We start from the raw sequence: 21,240 nt of genomic DNA, 5'->3' as shown, positions 1-21,240 counted from the left end.
AGGTGATCACATGACTAAGGGACACTGTGACTGTCATAAATATGAACCAGTTGTCAAGCATCCAAATGTAAATCACATGACCATGGAGATGCTGCAATGGTCATAAGTCGTTTTTTTTCAATGCCTTTGTAATTTTGAACAATCAATAAATGAACTGTTGTAAGGTGAGGACTACCTATATTGGCCATTTCCCAGAAAAAATAATAATAGTCTCCACTCTGATTATAAAATATGCATATAATACACTTATTTTGGTGCTGACTAACATGGTGATAAAACCCACATGCTTTGATTCTGAATTTCTACTAAGACACATGCTGCTTCTGGGATTTAAATGAAAATGTCAAAAAATTAAAAATCTTTTTTTGCAGCCATATGGGCTATAATTTGTGAACTTTTATAAGGAAAAAAACAGAAAGCAGTGATTCCCACTGTGAGAGTAAAAGCATCACACATATTGAACTATAGTTTTAATAAGCTAATCAAACAGTGTTATGAATATAATTCACTCGAGCTATTTTTGATTATAAAATTAACACATACCACTTGGTCACAGGCTGGCCTCATCATGCGTGCAAGAACATTCAGCAAGTCTTGTCTCTTAAGAAACTGAAAAGTGAAAAGTGCAAATGTGTGAGAACTTCTCATCTCTCCATTGAGACCCCTAATTCAATGAACATCACAAACTTTCTGCAGTAAAAATATCAATCTGTGCAAAAGATACATCTTGAAGTTTATTTTGCTTATTTTAATATATTTTGATCCTGCCTTCCCCCCCACAGTACAAGGCAGCTGATACACATCAAGGACCCAGAGAGTAAAAATCAACTTCTTCAGTCCAAACATGCTCAGGCAAGTCAAGATGTACTTCCAGACTATATACTGGGCCTTTCCATAACCGCCATACCTAAGAGAAGCTTTAAGTAAACAAAACTAGAGTACAAGACTTTGTCTTAGGACTCTGGCATCACGCTGCCTTTTCATGGGAAAATGGAAAATGAGGAACTATCTTGTTAAGTCACTGGAGGAAGCAATGGCCCATTTTAGGGGATATACATTTTATTTACTCACTTCCATGTTCTTCATGAAAAAAGGAGTGGAGTAAAAGACATGTGCTAAGCAGTTAGTTCTTCAGTTTGCTATACCAGAACCTGCACCTAGCGCATCTCCCCAGTGGTAATCTCACTTCAGATTACAATCAACAGAATGGGCTTTAGTGATACAGCAAATGTAGCAGTAGTCTAAACACAGTTCAGATCCTGCAAATTCAAAATACTGTTATTAGCTATGACTAGTTCTTTGCCAACTGAACTAGCTTCCTCTCTTACTAATATACAGTTCAGATTATTGTTTATTGAAGTTCTTTACAGGGTATTGTTTAATTTATACGCTGCTGAACTTTCAAGACTAATGCTGTATCTGCCAGCTCATTTTATATGCCTACAATCTGAGATTCTCAACACAGATCATGGAAGGTAAAACCTTCATTTTCAAAATCCTGACCTTGTCTGTCATCTACGATTTTTTCCCCAATGTCAGAATAACTTCTGGATCCAAGGTTTTAAAAATTTCTAACATTTTAAAATTCTTTTTTTTTTACAGGGAAAAGTAATATTTGCTGCTACTTCCAAACAATTGGCATTTGAGGAACTTTGTTGGTTTACTGCAAACTAATCCACTGCTAGGGTTGGAATTTCTTATACCTTGAGTTGGATAAGCATGCCTTCACAACACACTCTACCGGAACACCACAAATTATAGATATGTTCATTCTCTTGGTTCAGTTTGCCTGTACTTGTGGCTTCTTTGTTTGTACCATCATCACCTTGAAAGAAAGGATATACCAATTAATGGGCATTTATTATTTATACTGAGCTGCTGTTGATGACATTCCCAGTGAGAGCAAGTTACTGTAATACATTGTACCAGTATTGCTGATTTGTTGTTGTCTTTCAGCCTCTTCTAAGTGCCAGCAAGAACCTTGAAAGCTTTAAATGACTTGCATCACCTAGGTAAGAATATGCTTTTACCACACCTTCTCTCTCAATTAATCTGCTTTTGACTGATCCCAATTCACCATTTTATACAATGTTTTATTTTTTATTTTTATTTTAATCCCATTTATATCCCGCCCTTCTCCGAAGACTCAGGGCGGCTTACAATTTAAGCACAAACCAATGTGCTTAGCAATAGCCTTCATTCTATGTATATGCCTGCTTATTAGGGCTTTCGGCCCCCGCCAAGCGGCATTATTACAAAGTCAGCTTATTGGCCCCAACAATCTGGGTCCTCATTTTACCTACCTCGGAAGGATGGAAGGCTGAGTCAATCTTGAGCCTGGTGGGATGCGAATCTGCACTAACTGCAGGCAGCTGGTGTTACTTAAGGAGGCATTAGCCCACTGCTCCACAATGCTGTGATAGCTCCCATAAAATACTGCACTGTATTTTTCACTCCTTTGAGATCTAATGATTTTCACTGCCACTATCCTCTATAACTGATTCTCTCTCTGCTCTGTCTCTTATTCCTTCTATAACCTTCAGTCCATAAACTTTAAGCAATGCCATTTCAATTTTGCCATTTATCATCCAATGTCTCAGTTCCCCCTCTCACTATCTTCTCAAACTAGTTATTTCATGCTAAATCATGGTGATTCCATACATTTGATACTTCAAGTTAAGCAACAGAAAGGCTCTGAGGGAGTTTTAAAACCTGATTAATTCTACATACCAATTAATGTTTCTTGTTTTCTAAGCCCTCTTCCTGAAAAAACATTATCACATATAATACCTTGAACTGCACTAACTCTAAGAATTCCTGGACTTTGCAATTTTGTTTTCATAGGAAAAAGGGAGAAGAAGGTAAAGATAAATCATAAACCAACTCACCAACTAGTGAAAAGTTACTTTCAAGTAGCTCTCGATGACTACTGAACCAGGCCTGAGCCAGGCGATTGTTCTTATTCTTTCCAATGATATAGTTCATGATATAAGCAAGGAGTCCTGTCACCATTAAAATTTCCATGTAGTAACTTTCCCAACTATTTTGAAGATGTGCAGGAACCTGATGAATTTGAACATTGTTAAAAGCTATTTCATTTAAGAAAAAAACCATTTCCAGCCAAAATCTTGGCTCTTCATTATAATCAGCATTAAGGTTTTATTAATTTAGCAATCAGCAATTCTAACTCCAGGCACAGAGAAAATACTAAATCAACATAATCCATTCTTCTCATAAATTTATTTTAATCCTCTGAAATACTGAATACTGCTAAAATACCAATAAACGAGAATATTTATAGCTCTGGGTTGAAATGAAGAGTCCTTGGTACTTTCTGAACTTGGTTTTCTTGTAGATATTTTATTACCCAAATTACCCAATAGCACTGATGTTACCTTGTTTGGATAATGAAATGTCTGCAAGAAAACCACCAAGCTCAGAGAGCATCAAGGACCCTTTATTGCTGAAATACTTTTCTGCAGTTGAGAATTATTTTCTTTAAATTTATCTGGTTTCATTATGTCATTCAGATCATACCTATGATTTATTATAATTCAGCAACTGTAAACATCTAGACTTTGCTATTTAGCTATAATGTACAAATACAGAGTGACACTATGAATGCCAGTATTTACCAGGGTTTATTGTTACCTGTGGAATAAACCCACTTCCATCTGTTATCTCTATCAACCTATTAACATCTACCAGGAAAAGTGCTGGTGTTTTTGGAGAGTTTGGGCAGAACAAAAACATAAATTAGCAGAACTACATGCACACACACGTGCAGGGGGGAAGAGAGAGGTAAGTAGGTGTGTTTATGTGTGTGCACATACACATACATGCAGAGAGAGAGAGAGAGAGAGAGAGAGAGAGAGAGAGAGAGAGAGAGAGAGAGAGAGAGAGAGAGAGAATCTATCCACATTTCATTCAAAGTAGAGATTAATCCAAGACACTTATGATTACAAACTTAATTATAATAGTTCAGGAGAAAACCTAATACGAGACATTAATTAGAAATTATGTATAACTTTTCATTATCTTCACTTACATCAACAATTGTAATAGGATCCTTATTTTTGCCGAGAGATGCATCAGGTTTTTCTTCATAACCTTCAAATTCCTCATCATCATATGGCTCACTTTCTGTATCACTTTCCTATAACAAGAAGGCAAAATGTATGGAAATATCCATTGTTTCACGTGAGATAGTAAATGCCTGTCTTTTAAACATACAGCTATCTCCTGCTTTTACTATTCTAAATACAATATGTACATCTTTGATAATGGATGACTGATTCAATCACAAGTCTATGGAGATTCTCAATTATCCAGGTCATTGTTGTCCAAAAGGTGCTTTTTCCAAAAGGCAATTGGACTTTCTTGGATTTTTCTTTGAAAACGTTTCACTTCTCATTCAGTTCTAATTGACTTGAGGGGAATGGAAGGATTTATATTCTTTTGGTCATCTGGTTGTTAGCCTCTGAGGTAACCAGTGTTTAGTGTTAGCTGTTTGGAGATTTATCTGTATCCTCGGAGACACCTGAATCACAGTGTAAATAGGTGTAACTTTCTTGGGACTGCTGAAAGGATTGAACTGTAAACAGGAGATAGTTGTGTTGTACCCTCCCCCTCTGTTGAGAAAAGGCTGTTTAACTTTACCTAGATGGTGTCTGATCCCTCTTTCAAACCAATGGTCCTTTCTGTCTAGAATATAAACTTTGCTGTGTTCAAGAGTGGCCCTTTCAAATGCAGATAGACTGCTGCAGCTTGTCCTGATGAATTTGTTCTCCTGTGTTGTGCCATGCATTTATCAAATAGTTGTTTTGTTTCTTCAGTGTATAGGTCTGCACATATCTTGCTGCAATGCACTGCATATACCGCATTGCTCAGTTTGTGTCTGGGTGTTTTGCCCTTGGACTGGACAAGCTTCTCCCTTAATATATTCCTGGGTTTAAAGTGTACACATATCTTGTATTGGTTGAAAATCCTCCTGAGTTTTTCAGATATTCCTGCAACATATGGAATGACAACATTACTCCATTTGTTGTTCTCTTCTTTGTTATGAAGGAGCTCCACAAGTCCTAAGGGTTTCCTTGATGTGTTTTGTTCCTTCTCTTTTCTCTCTTTGATGGTAGGCAAACCTTCAATCCAGTGGTTTAAGCTCCTGATTACTCTAGTGGATGGTAAGAATGAAAATGTAAATATTGATCACTGTGTGTAGGTTTTGTGTATATTTCAGAATTGAGGCTTTTGTCTTCCTTGATATATACTGCACAGTCTAAGAAGGCCATACTATTTTCTTTAATATCTTCCTGTATGAACCTAATGTTTCTGTCCACAATATTGATGTGTTCACATTGTGGATAGAGGGAACCACTTGTTTGAAAGAGGGATCAAAAAGGTTATGTATGTTAAAACTGAACAGCTCCCCCCCTCAACAGAGGGGGAGAGATACCACACCACCTATCTCCTTTTTACAATGCAGTCCTTTCAGCAGTCCCAAGAAGCTTCCATACGCATTTACACTCTGATTCACATGACTCTTAGGATACAGATAAATTCCCAAGAGGCTTCAATGACTCTCAAAGAGCTACCACTAACGATTGACCCTTAGAGTGCTAGTGACCAGGTGACTGCAAAGAATATAAATCCTTCTATTCCCCTCCAGTCAGTTAAAACTGAAGAAGCTTCTTGGATAAGCAAAATGTTTTCAAAGAAAAAAAATCCAAGAAAGTCCAGTTACCTTTTGGAAAAAGCACTTTTGGGATTCAATCACATGGGTGAAACTAATCAAAGAGTGCTATGCACAAAAGTAGACTACAAATGCAGCAGAATATGAATCTCATCAATATGAATGCCCATGCAAGAAAACTAGAATGCTAATTATAATTTCCTACTTAAACATGGGCAGTTATTCAGAAATTTGAATGCTGAAACTCAGTTCTGTGGGATCATATCAGAAGAGGCCTGGCCAAATGTTTCTTGACTCTTTGCTTACATTGTAATGGAGGAATGGAAGGTAAACCACTCTCATTTCCATCCTTATGTGCTTCCAATTACTACCCACCACTAAATCATGCCTCCAAAATTTGGCAAAAAAATGATGAAACTCTGCTATTTCAGGTATGGGGCTGGAGGGTATTAAGAATGAAAATAGGATCAGATCAGCTCCCTGAAGCTTCTTGTATTCATTACCTCCATCATTTTTGAAACCAAACAAACAAAAGGTCCCAACAGTGAAAAGCTGCATAGCCAAAATTAGCTATTTTGTTTCTGAATTTCAGACTATTGGAAGATCATAAATTACATGTTGGAAAGTTGTACATAGTTCAGCACCTGCTCTCAGCTGTTTGAATATGATATACAGTACATGAAGCTCTGGCCTAGTAAATTCAACTTCAATACAAAAAAGGAAATACAAATCTGCAGTTTATAAATTGATCATGTATAGGATTGCTCTGTAATCATGGAAACGTCTATGGCAGGCATGTCAAACTCGCGATGTCACGTGACATAGTGAGACATATCACAACTTTTTCCCCATTGCCGGCAATGGGGTGGGCACGGTTTCAGGACGATGTGTCCGGCCTGTGGGCCAGCAGTTTGACATGCATGGCAAGGACTATAACAGCAATATGGAATACTTTCCAAATTGCAGGCAAGATCCAAACAGATTTTAATTATAGGTGTTATACTATATTTATATATAAGATATCAACCCACAACTTACATATGGTCTCCAACCTTCAAGACTGTACCATTAGAATTCAGCAGAGATTTCTGATTTTTCAGTCCTTTTCTTACATTAAATTATTTGAACAACAGTTATCTTAAATTTCTGCTAAACCTAAAATATCTACATTGAACTTTTTTTAAAAAAATTACAACATCCATTAAGGAGACAAAAATCGATCCTATTCCTTTACTTACATCCCTGCTGTTCTTCCTGTAGCTCTTGAAGCACTATATATGTGTGTGTGTGTGTGTGTGTGTGTGTGTGTGTGTGTGTATGTACAGTCATGGCCGAAATTGTTGGCACCCCAGAAATTTTTCCAGAAAACCAAGTATTTCTCACAGAAAAGTATTGCAGGAACACATGTTTTGCTATACACGTTTATTCCCTTTGTGTGTATTGGAACACAACAAAAAAGGGAGGAAAAAAAGCAAATTGGACATTATTTATTTATTTATTTATTAATGGGACTTATATCACGCCCTATCTCCCGAGGGACTCAGGGCGGCTAACAACAACAAAAATTAAAGGTCTCTGTACAGTAAATTAAAATTTGCCTTTGTCTACAGTGTGCAACATTATCAAGAAGTTTGCAACCCATGGCACTGTAGCGAATCTCCCTGGTCGTGGACAGAAGAGAGAAATTGATGAAAGGTTGCAACGCAGGATAGTCCGGATGGTGGATAAGCAGCCCCAAACAAGTTCCAAAGGAATGCAAGCTGTCCTGCAGGCTCAGGGAGCATCAGTGTCAGCGCGAACTATCCGTCGACATTTAAATGAAATGAAACGCTATGGCAGGAGACCCAGGAGGACCCCACTGCTGACACAGAGACATAAAAAAGCAAGATTAGTTTGCCAAAATGTACTTGAGTAAGCCAAAATCCTTCTGGGAAAACATCTTGTGGACAGATGAGACCAAGATAGAGCTTTTGGGTAAAGCACATCATTCTACTGTTTACCGAAAACGAAATGAGGCCTACAAAGAAAAGAACACAGTACCTACAGTGAAATATGGTGGAGGTTCAATGATGTTTTGGGGTTGTTTTGCTGCCTCTGGCACTGGGTGCCTTGAATGTGTGCAAGGGATCATGAAATCTGAGGATTACCAAAGGATTTTGGGTCGCACTGTAGAGCCCAGTGTCAGAAAGCTGGGTTTGTGTCCGAGATCTTGGGTCTTCCAGCAGGACAATGACCCCAAACATACGTCAAAAAGCACCCAGAAATGGATGGCAAGAAAGCGCTGGAGAGTTCTGAAGTGGCCAGCAATGAGTCCAGATCTGAATCCCATTGAACACCTGTGGAGAGATCTTAAAATTGCTGTTGGGAAAAGGCGCCCTTCCAATAAGAAAGACCTGGAGCAGTTTGCAAAGGAAGAGTGGTCCAAAATTCCGGGTGAGAGGTGTAAGAAGCTTATTGATGGTTATAGGAAGCGACTGATTTCAGTTATTTTTTCCAAAGGGTGTGCAACCAAATATTAAGTTAAGGGTGCCAATAATTTTGTCCGGCCCATTTTTGGAGTTTTGTTTGACATTATGTCCAATTTGCTTTTTTTCCTCCCTTTTTTGTTGTGTTCCAATACACACAAAGGGAATAAACCTGTGTATAGCAAAACATGTGTTCCTGCAATACTTTTCTGTGAGAAATACTTGATTTTCTGGAAAAAATTCTGGGGTGCCAACAATTTCGGCCATGACTGTATGTATATATGTGTGTGTGTATGTGTGTGTGTGTACACGCAGCTTCTGTCTATAAGCATTTCTCTCACTCCTGATTTAAAGATATTTGGAGCTATCTGATGTTCCAGAATTCCTTAGATTACAATAATTATGTATGTATCATGTGGAACTGATTTCTTTGATTACAATAATTATGTATATATCAGATGAGACTACACAAACTATAGATTCACTCCTGTTACAGCTCCAGCATTCTGTGACACTCTCCAACTTAAGTTTCCTTGCTGATTTTTTTGAAACCAAAAACTTATTTTGCCAATGAAACTGGCCAATTAACATTGATACTATCTTGTTTTCATTGTCTGTCTTACTGAGTCTTAAGCATGTCAAGCTTTATAGAATGGCTTATGTTTTTTTAAAAATATAAATTATATTAGAAACCTGTCCACAGATATACCCAAACTAAAGAAAATACACAGTATAATTGGATTTCCTATTAGTCAGTCTTACACTTATTATCCCTTTGCATCAAAAAAGATAAATCCGTCATCTCACATCACCTGTCCATCAGCATCCTCAAAATCAAGGCCTTCATCTTGTCCTTCAAGTTCTACTGTGGCTTCCTCCTCCTCCTCCTCTTCTGCTGTAACAATCCGCTGGGGAGATTCTGTGGCTTCAATCACATCTTCAAACTCAGCAAAATCATTATCATCATATTCTACTAAGTCATCGTCATCAAACTCCTCAAATTTGGCCAAAGAAAGACCCCATAGAATAAAGAAAGTAGCCACGAAAAACCACCAACTTCTCATTGTTGCTGAGGAAGAAAATGCTCAATAAATAAAAAATAGCAAAGGCCCCAAAACTTTCAAGTTCAAAATATTTATTTTCTTGTAAAAATGGAATTAGAAAACTAGAAAAAGAGTACTGTATCACAATCAGTAATTAGGTCTCATCTTGCACAGCACTTTCAAATGTGTAATACCCAATGTAATAATAATAAATTAATAACAAAAATTTTCTCCACGTGCACCTAGTACTCCTTCTTCCATTTGTTTTCTCCATAAAAACCATGGTATGTGGGCTGGATTGATAGCAAAGTGAATTTTCAATGAATTTGTTATTTATTATTAGCAACCAGAAGAAAATGTTGCAGATTACTTTTTCCCAAAAAATAAGCCATTATTCCATAGAGATCTTTTCTGCAAATCTTTTTTCCTAAAGCAATTTAGATTAAATAAGATTAACAGGAATTGTAACAAATTGTGGAAATAAACCTCAATAATAGTGCACTTCACAGAATAAATACTTTATTGTAGCCATCCTGAATTTACTTCATTATATGAAAGGACCACAATCTTTCCGTAATAAATAGGGCAAGATGTGACTTTCCAAATGTTGAATTATAGTTCTGGGCATCTTTCCCATGCTGAATGGCGACATTTTGAGACATTTGTTTAGATTTAGATTTTTTAATATAGATTTTTTTTAAATCCTGCCTTTATTATTTTTGTACATAACTCAAGACAGTGGACATATCCTTTCCCACAGGCTCAAAGTCACCCAGCTGACTTTCATGCCTAAAGTGAGACTAAAATGAAAAAATGTATAAAAGAGATGGTCTGCATCCATCCAAGAAAGGGACTGAGTTACTTGGCAATAAAATCACAGCTTTTTTGGAGGAACATTTAAACTAAATAATGCGGATAGTGAGTCAATTGATACAGAACATCACTGTCCCCGGCAATCTAAGAAAATAGGGGAAGCCAGGCACCACACAAGTTATGCAGCAAGTTAACACAGGGTCAGTCATAAAGGACTTAAATGTCTATAAACCAATGCACAGAGTATGAACAGTAAGCAGGGTGAACTAGAAATTCAGGTAAATGAGGGCAGATATGATATTGTTGCCATTACGGAAACATGGTGGGACGAAACCTACAAATGGAACACACAGCTAGAGGGATTTAAACTATTTAAAAGAAACAGACTAAACAAAAGAGGAGGAGGAGTTGCTCTATATATAAGAAATAACTTTATCTCTACAGAAATAGAGCACAACAATGATGAAAACTGTAAACTTGAAAGCATTTGGGTCAATATAAAAGGGGGAAAAAGGACATTGCCATAGGTGTATACTATAGACCGCCCAACCAAGCAGAGGAAATAGATGAACTTTTTGCTAGTCAGCTAACTAAGGTATGTAAGAAGCACATCACAATAGTAATGGGGGACTTTAATTACCCTGATATCAACTGGGAGACAAACTCTGCACCAAGTGGAAGATCAAACAGATTCCTGACAAACCTAGCAGACAACTTTCTCTCCCAAAAAGTAGAGAAGGGAACTAGGGGATTAGCCATATTGGATTTAATTCTCACAAACAGAGATGAAATTATAGAAGGTGTCAAAGCCACAGGAACCTTGGGGGGAAGTGATCATGCAATATTGGAATTCAACATTCTGGAGGCACAAGCAATAGAACACAGCCAAACTAGAGTCTTGGACTTTAAAAGAGCTAATTTCAATAAACTTAGAGAGACCATGGGAAGAATTCCATGGATGAGAATCCTAAAGGGGAAAACAACTCAAGAAGCTTGGGAAATTTTGAAAAGTGAGATAATAAAGGCCCAGTCTAGTACAATACCAACAAAGAAGAAAAATAACAGCTCTCAAAAGAAACCAGCATGGCTGCATAAAGAACTCTCTGATAAATTGAAAGATAAAAAGGACAAGTATAAGAATTGGAAAGAGGGGCACATAACTAAGTCAGAATATCAGCAAATAGCCCGTGCCTGCAAAGATGAAGTGAGGAAAGCTAAGGCTCAAAATGAACTAAGGCTTGCAACCAAAGTCAAAAATAACAAAAAATGCTTCTTTCAACATATAAAAAACAAGAAAAAAGTTAAGGAAATGATTGGTCCATTAGTGGGGGAAAGTGGCAAGAAGGTGACAAGCAATAGGGAGAAAGCAGAACTATTTAATTGTTTTTTTGCATCTGTCTTTACACAAAGGGAAAAAACAGTCCAACCTACCCAAACCAGTGCCATAAAAAAACAGAACAGAAACGCAAGAAAATGGTAAGTGAGCACCTGTCCAGCCTAGACGAGTTCAAATCACCAGGACCAGATGGATTACACCCCAAGGTTCTCAAGGAACTGGCAGACGTGATCTCAGAACCACTGAACTATATTTTTCAAAGATCCTGGAGCTCTGGGGAACTACCAGAGGACTGGAAGAGAGCTGATGTAGTTCCCATCTTCAAAAAAGGGGAAAAAATAGATCCAGGAAACTACAGACCTATCAGCCTGACCTCAATACCTGGGAAGATTCTGGAAAAGATAATCAAACAACAAATCAGCGAACACCTTGATGCAAACAAAGTCATCACTAAAAGTCAACATGGGTTTGTCAAAAACAGATCATGCCAGACAAATCTTATTACATTCTTTGACCAAGTGACAAAACTAGTGGACCAGAGGAATGCTGTAGATATAATTTACTTGGACTTCAGTAAGGCATTCGATACAGTAGATCACAACCTACTACTTGATAAGATAGAAAAATGTGGGTTAGATAGCATTACCACCAGATGGATTCATAGCTGGCTGACAGGCCGTACTCAGCGTGTGGTCCTCAATGGAACCGCATCTACATGGAAGGAAGTGTGTAGTGGGGTGATTGTCTTAGTAGACAATCACTTCAATATGAGCCAGCAGTGTGCTGCAGCTGCCAAAAAAGCCAACACAGTGCTAGGCTGCATTAACAGAGGGATAGAATCAAGATCAAGTGAAGTACTAATACCACTTTACAATGCTTTGGTAAGGCCACACCTGGAATACTGCATCCAGTTTTGGTCATCACGATGTAAAAAAGATGTCGAGACTCTAGAAAGGGTACAGAGAAGAGCAACAAAGATGATTAGGGGACTGGAGGCTAAAACATATAGGGAACAGTTGCTGGAATTGGGTATGTGTAGTTTAATGAAGAGAAGGGTGAGGGGTGACATGATAGCAGTGTTCCAATATCTCAGGGGCTACCACAAAGAAGAGGGAATCAAGCTATTCTCCAAAGCACCTGAAGGCAGGACAAGAAGCAACGGATGGAAACTAGTCAAGGAGAGAAGCAACCTAGAACTAAGGAGAAACTTCCTGACAGTTAGAACAATTAACCAGTGGAACAACCTGCCTCCAGAGGTGGTGAATGCTCCAACACTGGAGGTTTTTAAGAAGAGACTGGACAGCCATTTGCCTGAAATGGTATAGGGTTTCCTGCCTGAGCAGGGGGTTGGACTAGATGACCTCCAAGGTCCCTTCCAAATTTTTTATTATTATTATTATTATTATTATTATTATTATTATTATTATTATTATTATTATTATTATTATTATTATATTAGTATTATTAATACAGAAATAGCAGATATGCTACAAATAAAATAAAATAGTTCACATCTCAAATTCCCTATTTTCTGTACAATTGCCTTATGGAAAAAAATAAGCAGGATTAGTTAGTCCTATGGATCACTGGAAGAAATGTCTGACTGATCTGGGGTTTAAATGATGTTTGTTTATTTATTCACCTCTAATCTGCCTTGAAAGGACACAAATTCCCCCTCCATTAAACAGCTGGTTGTAGTAATAAAACATTACCACAGTTATCTTTTGAGCAATGAAGGAGAATTAAAATTCTATTACATGTAAGCCTTCAGGATATGAACAATTTAAACAATTTAAAATGAAAGAGAGTCAGACAACTATATGCATTTAATGAAAGTTTTTTTTAAAAAAAATTGACATCTCAGGCCTAGTTTCTCAAGTTTGGGATTGAGTTTATCAGACATCAGCACCCAAATTTTAATACTGTGGTAATATGTGAATAGGGGGTGGGCAGAAAGTAGTTCAGAATTAACTAATATAATGTAGCTGCAGGTAATACATTAGCAGTGACTCCACACTTTTTAAATCTCATGCTTTAACAACAAAAGGATTCCTACCCTGAATCTGACTGTTGAATATTAGTTTGATGTGCCCTGAGGCAAGGAAGATGCTTCATATCTGGTGTAGAGATGCTTACTATACATGTCTACCAGCATTTTTCAAAAAATCATGGCTTATGTAAATAAACACAGATTAACAAGTATATCCATGCCAAACCCAAACTACTTATCTCATATTGAATGTAAATAATGCAAACCTATTTTGCTTGAACTTCAAAAACACAATTTATTTCAATTTGCATGGCTACTTGCTTGTCATGCAACTGTGGACAATTAACAGATATTTTAAAAATTAAATATAAATTAAATAATTAAATTAGCACACTGAATGCAATTTACATTCAAAACATTATTGGCTTGCATAACATCCTGGCCAGTGCCTTCAAAGGATCTTTCTTCAAGGCCATCAAGGCTTGGACCATCCAAATTTCAAGGGGAATATTGTACAGTAAAGAAGGCATGGTAACAGAGAATCCCTAGCAACTAAGAAAACATGTCCCCTAATCCCATGAGATGATACTGTTTAATTGATGAGGCCTTGAACATGCCAACCCTTTGAGTTTTGTTGGAACAGCAGAGATAATTGGATACAAATGATCATGCAAATATCCAGACTGTGTGCTATTAAGAATTTGTCAAGTGATCACAAAAAATCTTTGGAATCTCACTGGCAACCAGTGCAGTTCATGCAACAAGCATACCCACACTGCTGAATTTGGGACCAGATGGAGCTCTGAGTGGTCTTCAAGTAAAGTTAATTTTATTTTAATTTGTACATTGCACTGTTTTAATTTGCCCTGTAAACCACCCTGAGTCCTTCGGGAAAAGGGCGGTATATAAATCGAAACAAATAAATAAATAAATAAAGCCCCATATAATGTGCATTGCAAATACCTAAATGCAAGGTCACTAAAGCACGATTATGAACAGGATCTCTTCATCAAATAATGAGGCCATTTGGCACACAACATGGATGCAAAGGTCCTCTTAGCCATGTCTGTTCAACTCCATTCAGAACTTTAAAAGGAAGGATCTCCAGATCTATTTGATTCCCAAAGCCACTTGGTCTTGCTAGAGTTAACCTCAGACTGGTCCTTTCTAACCAGGCTCCAGCTCCAGACTGACAGATTTTTTTTGTGTGTGGGTATGCTAGGATTGAGATACAGGTAATCCTTGACTTACAACTGCAATTGAGCCCGAATTACAGTCATAAATCAAGGTAACATGGGACTGGATTTGAATTTACCACTGTTTTTTACAACAGTTATTAAGTGAACACCATAATCTTTAAGCAAATCCATTTTCCCCAATGGGTGTTTTGTAACTTTGAATGGTTTTTAAATAACCAGTTGTAGCTGAGGACTATCTGTATACAATTGGATATCAACCTTTTTCCTCCTCACCCAGTCAATCCAAACACCGATTGTATTATGTGGCCATTTGTCATTATAATAAGGAAAAATGTGAAATTGAAAAAAATAAAAATAATTAGGTGAATTAAATTATCTGTTTAAAATTTTGCATGTCTTAGCTTTATCACTGAAAAAGTAATTCACAAATCCTTGTTTTAACATTCATCTTGTAATTATAAAACCTATTTTTTCTGACTATGGGGGGTGGCCATACAACCGTGTTGCAGGCCAGGCCTGGGTCTGACGGCGTTCGGGGGGAGCGGGTTGTGGTTACATCTGGGGCTCGGGAGCGGGTCGTGGGATTACCGATTCCCACGACACTGGGGTATGGCAGCAGGCGTATGGACAGAGGGCCGTATCGTTACCGGGAGGGCCGTCTCCACTGTTTGCAAGTGGTGAGGCGCTCCGACCCTCTGGTTCTTCCCCGAGGTGCCGGGAGCGAGGATGTGCAGCCTCCTGAGCTCCGGCTGGTGTACCTGAATGCCAGGTCCGTGGTTAATAAGGCTCTCCTTGTGCGGGATCTGGTGGAGGGTGAGCATGCGGACCTGGCTTGTATCACCGAGACCTGGTTGGGTCCAGAGGGTGGGGTCCCTTTGGTTGACCTTTGCCCACCAGGTTTCCGAGCGCTACACCGGCCTCAGGCTCAAGGTAGGGGCGGTAGTTATTAGGGAGACCTTATGTCCGCGGGAGACCACCGTTCCTCAGATAGTCGGGTGTGAGTCTCTCTTTTTGAGGTTTGGTTCGGGGGCGCAGTTGGGCTTGCTGCTGGTGTACGTTTCGCCTAGTCACACAGCGGCAGCCCTGCCCGAGCTACTCGATGTCCTCTCCGGTTTGGTGATTTAGTTCCCCAAACTTCTAGTTTTGGGTGACTTCAATCTACCATCCCTGGGAGGGTCATCTGAGTTAGCCCGGGAGTTCATGGCTTCCATGACGGCCATGGACCTGACGCAGGTAATTTCTGAACCAACTCATGAGGGAGGCCACACCCTTGACTTGGTTTTTTTTATCTGGACGGTGGTTGGATGATCTTGGTGGGGGCTCTCCATTTATTATGCCCCTGTCATGGACCGATCATCACCTCCTGCGGCTGGTCTTCCGTCTTGCCACCCCCCACCGTGGGGATGCGGAACCAACTAGATGGTACCGCCCCAGACGCTTAATGGACCCTGAGGGGTTCCAGGCAGCGCTGGGATCCCCACCTGCCTCCGTCGCTCACAGCTCGGTGGATGCCTTAGTGGAAGCCTGGGAAAGGGCAGCCACTGAGACACTGGACCGAGTTGTACCCTTGCGGCCCCTGACCCGGTGCAGATCCCATCGAGCTCCATGGTTCTCCGTGGAGCTCCGGGAGATGAAGCGTCGGAAACGGGGCCTAGAGAGCTGCTGGAGGTCCAGCCGATCCGAATCCGACCGGTTGCGGTTAAGAACCTATATTAGGTCTTATCTCACAGCGATGAGGGCAGCGAGGTGCAATTACTTCTCTGCCCTCATCGCGTCCGCAGATAATCGCCCGGCCGCCCTGTTTAGGGTGACTTGCTCCCTCCTTAATCAGGAGGTGAGGGAGGATCCCTTGCAGGGTCGTGCCGAGGAGTTTGGTCAACATCTGTCGGATAAAATCGCTCGGATTCGGACCGGTTTGGACTCCAGCTGGGCAGAGTCTGACGATCAGGACACGGGCGGTCTTGTCAATGTTATCTGGGAGGAGTTTGATTCTGTGACCCCTGATGAAGTGGACAGGATTATGGGGAGGTTGAGCTCCACCACATGTTTATTGGATCCGTGCCCTTCCTGGCTGGTTTATGCAGCCAGGGAGAGGACACGAGGCTGGTTCCAGGTGGTGATATCTGCTTCTTTGAGTGAGGGTAATTTCCCCACAATCTTGAAGGAGGCGGTGGTGAGACCTCTCCTCAAGAAGCCTGCCTTGGACCCAGCTGTCTTGAACAACTTTTGTCCAGTCTCCAACCTTCGCTTTCTTGCGAAGGTTGTTGAGAGTGTGGTGGCGCATCAGCTCCCTCTGGTCCTGGATGAAGCGGATTATCTGGACCCGTACCAATCGGGTTTCAGGCCCGGGTACAGCACGGAGACGGCATTGGTCGCTCTGGTGAATGATCTCTGGAGGGCCCGGGATAGGGGATATTCCTCTGTCCTAGTCCTATTAGACCTCTCGGCGGCTTTCGATACCATCGACCATGGTATCCTGCTGCGGCGTCTCAGGGGATTGGGAGTGGGAGGCACAGTTCTTCGGTGGTTCTCCTCCTATCTCCTGGGACGTTCGCAGTCGGTGTTGGCAGGGGGGCAGAGATCGGCCCCTAGGTCTCTCGTTTGTGGAGTTCCTCAGGGTTCGGTTCTCTCGCCTCTCCTGTTCAACATCTACATGAAACCGCTGGGTGAGATCATTCGTGGTTTTGGAGTTGGGTATCATCAATATGCTGATGATACCCAACTTTTCATTTCGACCCCAAACCACCCCAGTGATGCCCTCGCTGTGATGTCCCGTTGCCTGGAGGCGGTTCGGGTCTGGATGGGGAGGAACAGACTTCAACTCAACCCTGACAAGACTGAGTGGCTGTACATTCCGGCATCCCGGGACATTCAAAATGTTCCATCACTTTCTATGGGGGGTGAGTCTTTACCCCCCGTAGATAGGGCTCGCAACTTGGGAGTCCTCCTAGATGCACGGCTTACCTTAGAAGATCATGTAGTAGCCGTGACCAGGGGGGCTTTCGCACAGGTTCGCCTGGTGCGTCAGTTGCGGCCCTATCTAGACCGGGATGCCCTGTGTACGGTCACTCATTCGCTCGTGACCTCTCGTCTTGACTATTGCAATGCTCTCTACATGGGGCTTCCCTTGAAGACCACTCGGAGGCTCCAACTGGTACAGAATGCGGCCGCGAGAGTTGTCTTGGGAGTTTCCCGGTACTCCCATGTTACACCTTTGCTCCACGAGCTGCATTGGTTACCAGTTGTCTTCCGGGTGAGGTTCAAGGTCTTAGTGATGGTTTTTAAGTCCTTACATGGCATGGGTCCGGAATACCTCGGGGACCACCTGCTGCCGGCGTCGACTCCCCTCCGCCCCGTGCGTTCCCACAGAGAGGGCCTCCTCAGGGTGCCTCCAGTCAGAGAATGTCGGCTGGTGGCCCCCAGGGGGAGGGCCTTCTCTGTGGGCGCTCCGGCTTTGTGGAATCAGCTGCCGGTTGAGCTCCGGATGGCACCGGATCTCTGCTCCTTCCGGCGCGGGTTAAAGACCCATTTATTTGAACAAGCTGGCCTGGCCTGATGGGGAGTTATTTAGGGTTTTAATATTTATATATATTTTCTATTGTTTTTATTGTGGGCAATAATTTCTTTTTTTTAACTTTTGTATTTTTGTAGTTTTATGATATGCCCTGTTCACGCCCTGAGTCCTTCGGGAGAAGGGCGGTATAAAAATTTAATAAACCTAAACCTAAACCTATTTCTTGAACCACTGACCAATATAACATAATGATATAAGAAATAATAAGAAAATGGAGAGGAAACTCATTGACCTTTGTAGCCAACGTGTATTTTGAACTGGGATCTGAGCTAAGAATCATATCATTCTACTGGTGCAATAACTTACACATGCAGGTAAGCTATTGCAGAGCATTATACTTACCCAATGGCCACTGTTTCAAGTATGAGTAACAGATTATATTAAAAAAGCAACATGTTGTAGTTTCCCAGTAGTCCTGACACTACTGTATGCTTGACTTGAATAGATAATGTATTATTTAAATAATTCAACCTTCACAGCATGTTGATTGCAATTTCCATAATTCTTTCTGTGATCAAAGATCTAATGATAGTACAGATTACTTTCTAGTTGCTGAAATACAACTTCCACAATTCTTTATCACTAACCATGTTAACAAAGGTCTATAACTCTTGGAAAGATTAAGCTGCCTAACCTGCCTAACCTCAATATAGTTAATGGATTTATGGAAGGTGTAGTTTGACACACCCTAAAATTACCAATGTTAAATTCCAAGAAAGCAGCATAAAATTTCTGAGAGCATGACAGATCAGACATCTCAGTGTTTCTAACTTTATTATAACTGAGGGCTAAAAAAAACACCCCACATTTGTAGAGCAGATTGGGATTACTATTGTACTACAGGAGCAGAAATTTGACAGACTTTTTTTTAGCTTTATATACACACAATTTCCTGCCCATCTATACTAACCAGTTTTCTAAGTTTCCATTTTTATTATTTCAGTTTAGCAAGATATATGTGTGAAAGGCGTTCACAGGGCTGGCCTAGATACCCAAAAGGAACCTCAAAAGCAGTGCAAATGATTAGCCAGATCTCCAACTGAGCCTGTTCCAACCAGACTAAATCACCTTCAGCCATTCACGGTGGCTGAGATTGCTAAAAGTGCAGTTCAGGTCATCTGGAGGGAACGAGCTGGGGAAAGCTAGCTTCGGGACCAATTCCAGGTCCAGGCACGAACCTGTGAGAAGCAACCCTCGTGTACAGCCAATTTGGGGCTGTTTTTCCTCTCCCAGGACGGGCCGTGTCCACGCCTTTCCTGATTGAGGAACAGCATTGCTATTTAGCTTACTATTTAGCCCTACAAGAGAGAACTCCCTCCCCCAGGATCTCTTAGTCCTCCAGCCCTTCCGCTCGATACCTCAGACCAGGGTTAGTCTCTCAACGTCCACAAGACCAACTCGCTCCTCGGCTAGGCTGAACGATCCCAACAGGGTTGCTTTTTTCGCCCTGCCGTTCTTCCCCGTAAAGTACGACACTTGCGTAAGTCAGCGCATGCGCCTTGCAGTTGAAAGATGAGAAAAGGAAGTTGCTGAAGGTGTTGGAAGAGGGCGAGCGGACATTCCTTAAATGTATACCTGGCTGCTTCCAGGTCTTGGCAACCTTCGTTGCGTTTTGATGATTTAGGCAATTAGAAGAGAGAGAGAAGAAGAACTGAGACTTTCCTTGTTCTGGAAAAATATGCTTTATATTTTCTACGGGCGTAAGGCAGTGATTTAGGTTTAAAGCAATGCTGCGCGCGGCGCATTTAGCGCTTTTTATATTGAATTTTAGAAGCTGGGCTAAATCTATTTCTCCCCGTCCCATTTGTATTTAGAAACGGAGATTAATTCTCCCATACTATGACATTTTAGGTCATCAACTGTTGAGCTTTCCTAACGCAGACATATTTTTGGTAAAATAAATTGGAACTGTTTTGTGGCACTATATACAATCATTCTAGCATAATCTTTCAGGATAAGTGTTCATGTCAACTGAAGGACAACAGTGCGTTTGTTAGGCTGATGCTTGTACCTGAGAGTAAATATCACTAACTCCAGATGCTTTGAGGAAACTGACCTCAATTAAACTTTATTATAGTTTGAGGTTCAACATATGGTATCTCTGCTCATTCTACTAGCACTTTCCCTAAACAGATATCTGGCTAAAACATACTGAAAATGAATTATCTGTTTTATAATGTATACTGCATGCAATTAAACATGCACTCTTGGGTTGTGCTATCACTGATTTTCCATTTTATGACCTGAAGCATTCCAGAATTCAAAACAATTGTAAGGTTTATCAGTAGTATGTATGGTTCTTCATATATTTAAGAACTGAAGCTTCAACTAAAATTGTTTAATACCATAGTACAAGTGCATGCTGGTGAGATGTAAGATATCTTCAAACTGGGTGACTTTACTAACACATGGGACGCACTTAGACTATGAGGTTCTCCTGAGAACAAAGTAGAAGTTGTTTGCCATTATCTTATTTGGAGGAACTTTTTTGACTTGAGAGGTTTTCTAGTGGTTGCCCATTTAAAAAGTAGCCAGGTATACCTTAATTCATCAAAGATAGGATGGGTACTGCCAGCCTGCAAAGATATACCTTGTAAAGGTTTCTGTTGCTGTCATGATCATAAGGGATTTCAGAATTTTACTGTGAAACACCCAAAGTTAGAGTTTTCAAAATTCAGAACTTACTTTCAAAGATGGGATTTCTGTTACTCCAGCTGCAATTTTTTTCTTTCTAGTGGGGTGCGTTAGGAAAGCAGTGTGTTCACTCAAAAAAGAAATGTATCATTCACAAAGGACAAACAATTTTAGTATTTAATTTATTTAATACTTAGTATTTAAGTTTTCTCCACTTTTATAGGCTCACCGCCAAGTCACAATTCAATTGAATTCATCTTGTCTTGCATTTTTGCCATTTCATATTTTTTCAAGAAATGATCTCGATTCAAAAAGAAGTACAGTATATAGAGTCTAAGAGTGAAAAAAGGCAAAATTGTATTTTTACAGATTCAGAGAAATAAAGGCATGCGTTATGCTACTCTATACGTTCAAGCTCTACGTTCCGCTCTTTCGTAGTTTATGACTGGTATCAGGCGTCATCAAGGAGCGCAGGGCAGAGAAAAGGCCCACGG

The 21,240-nt window shown here is 40.3% G+C and overlaps 1 protein-coding gene across 2 annotated transcripts in view; it reads right to left on the bottom strand.

Annotated features, from left to right (window-relative positions):
• The window catches only part of CCDC47 (coiled-coil domain containing 47), a 44,034-nt gene extending 24,462 nt beyond the window's left edge, over positions 1-19,572 (bottom strand). Inside the window, exons 1-6 of one of the 2 annotated variants that reach the window (XM_081343806.1) lie at positions 19,471-19,572; positions 8,970-9,226; positions 4,049-4,156; positions 2,889-3,063; positions 1,704-1,825; positions 544-609 (exon numbers count right to left, since the gene is read on the bottom strand). In XM_081343806.1, the coding sequence (XP_081199932.1) occupies positions 544-609; positions 1,704-1,825; positions 2,889-3,063; positions 4,049-4,156; positions 8,970-9,221 (723 nt within the window). In that variant the 5' untranslated portion in view covers positions 9,222-9,226; positions 19,471-19,572. Of the gene's footprint in view, positions 1-543; positions 610-1,703; positions 1,826-2,888; positions 3,064-4,048; positions 4,157-8,969; positions 9,227-19,290; positions 19,416-19,470 lie in introns of those variants that run through there. The other variant, XM_081343807.1, reaches the window with a different exon arrangement.
• Between the last annotated feature and the right edge of the window lie 1,668 nt (positions 19,573-21,240).

This window comes from Vipera berus (genome assembly GCF_964194415.1).
Source record: "Vipera berus genome assembly, chromosome: Z".
In the NCBI taxonomy this organism is placed as follows: Eukaryota; Metazoa; Chordata; class Lepidosauria; order Squamata; family Viperidae; genus Vipera; species Vipera berus.
Note: the sequence above shows the minus strand (reverse complement) of the source record. Positions and strands in the feature narration are given on the sequence as shown.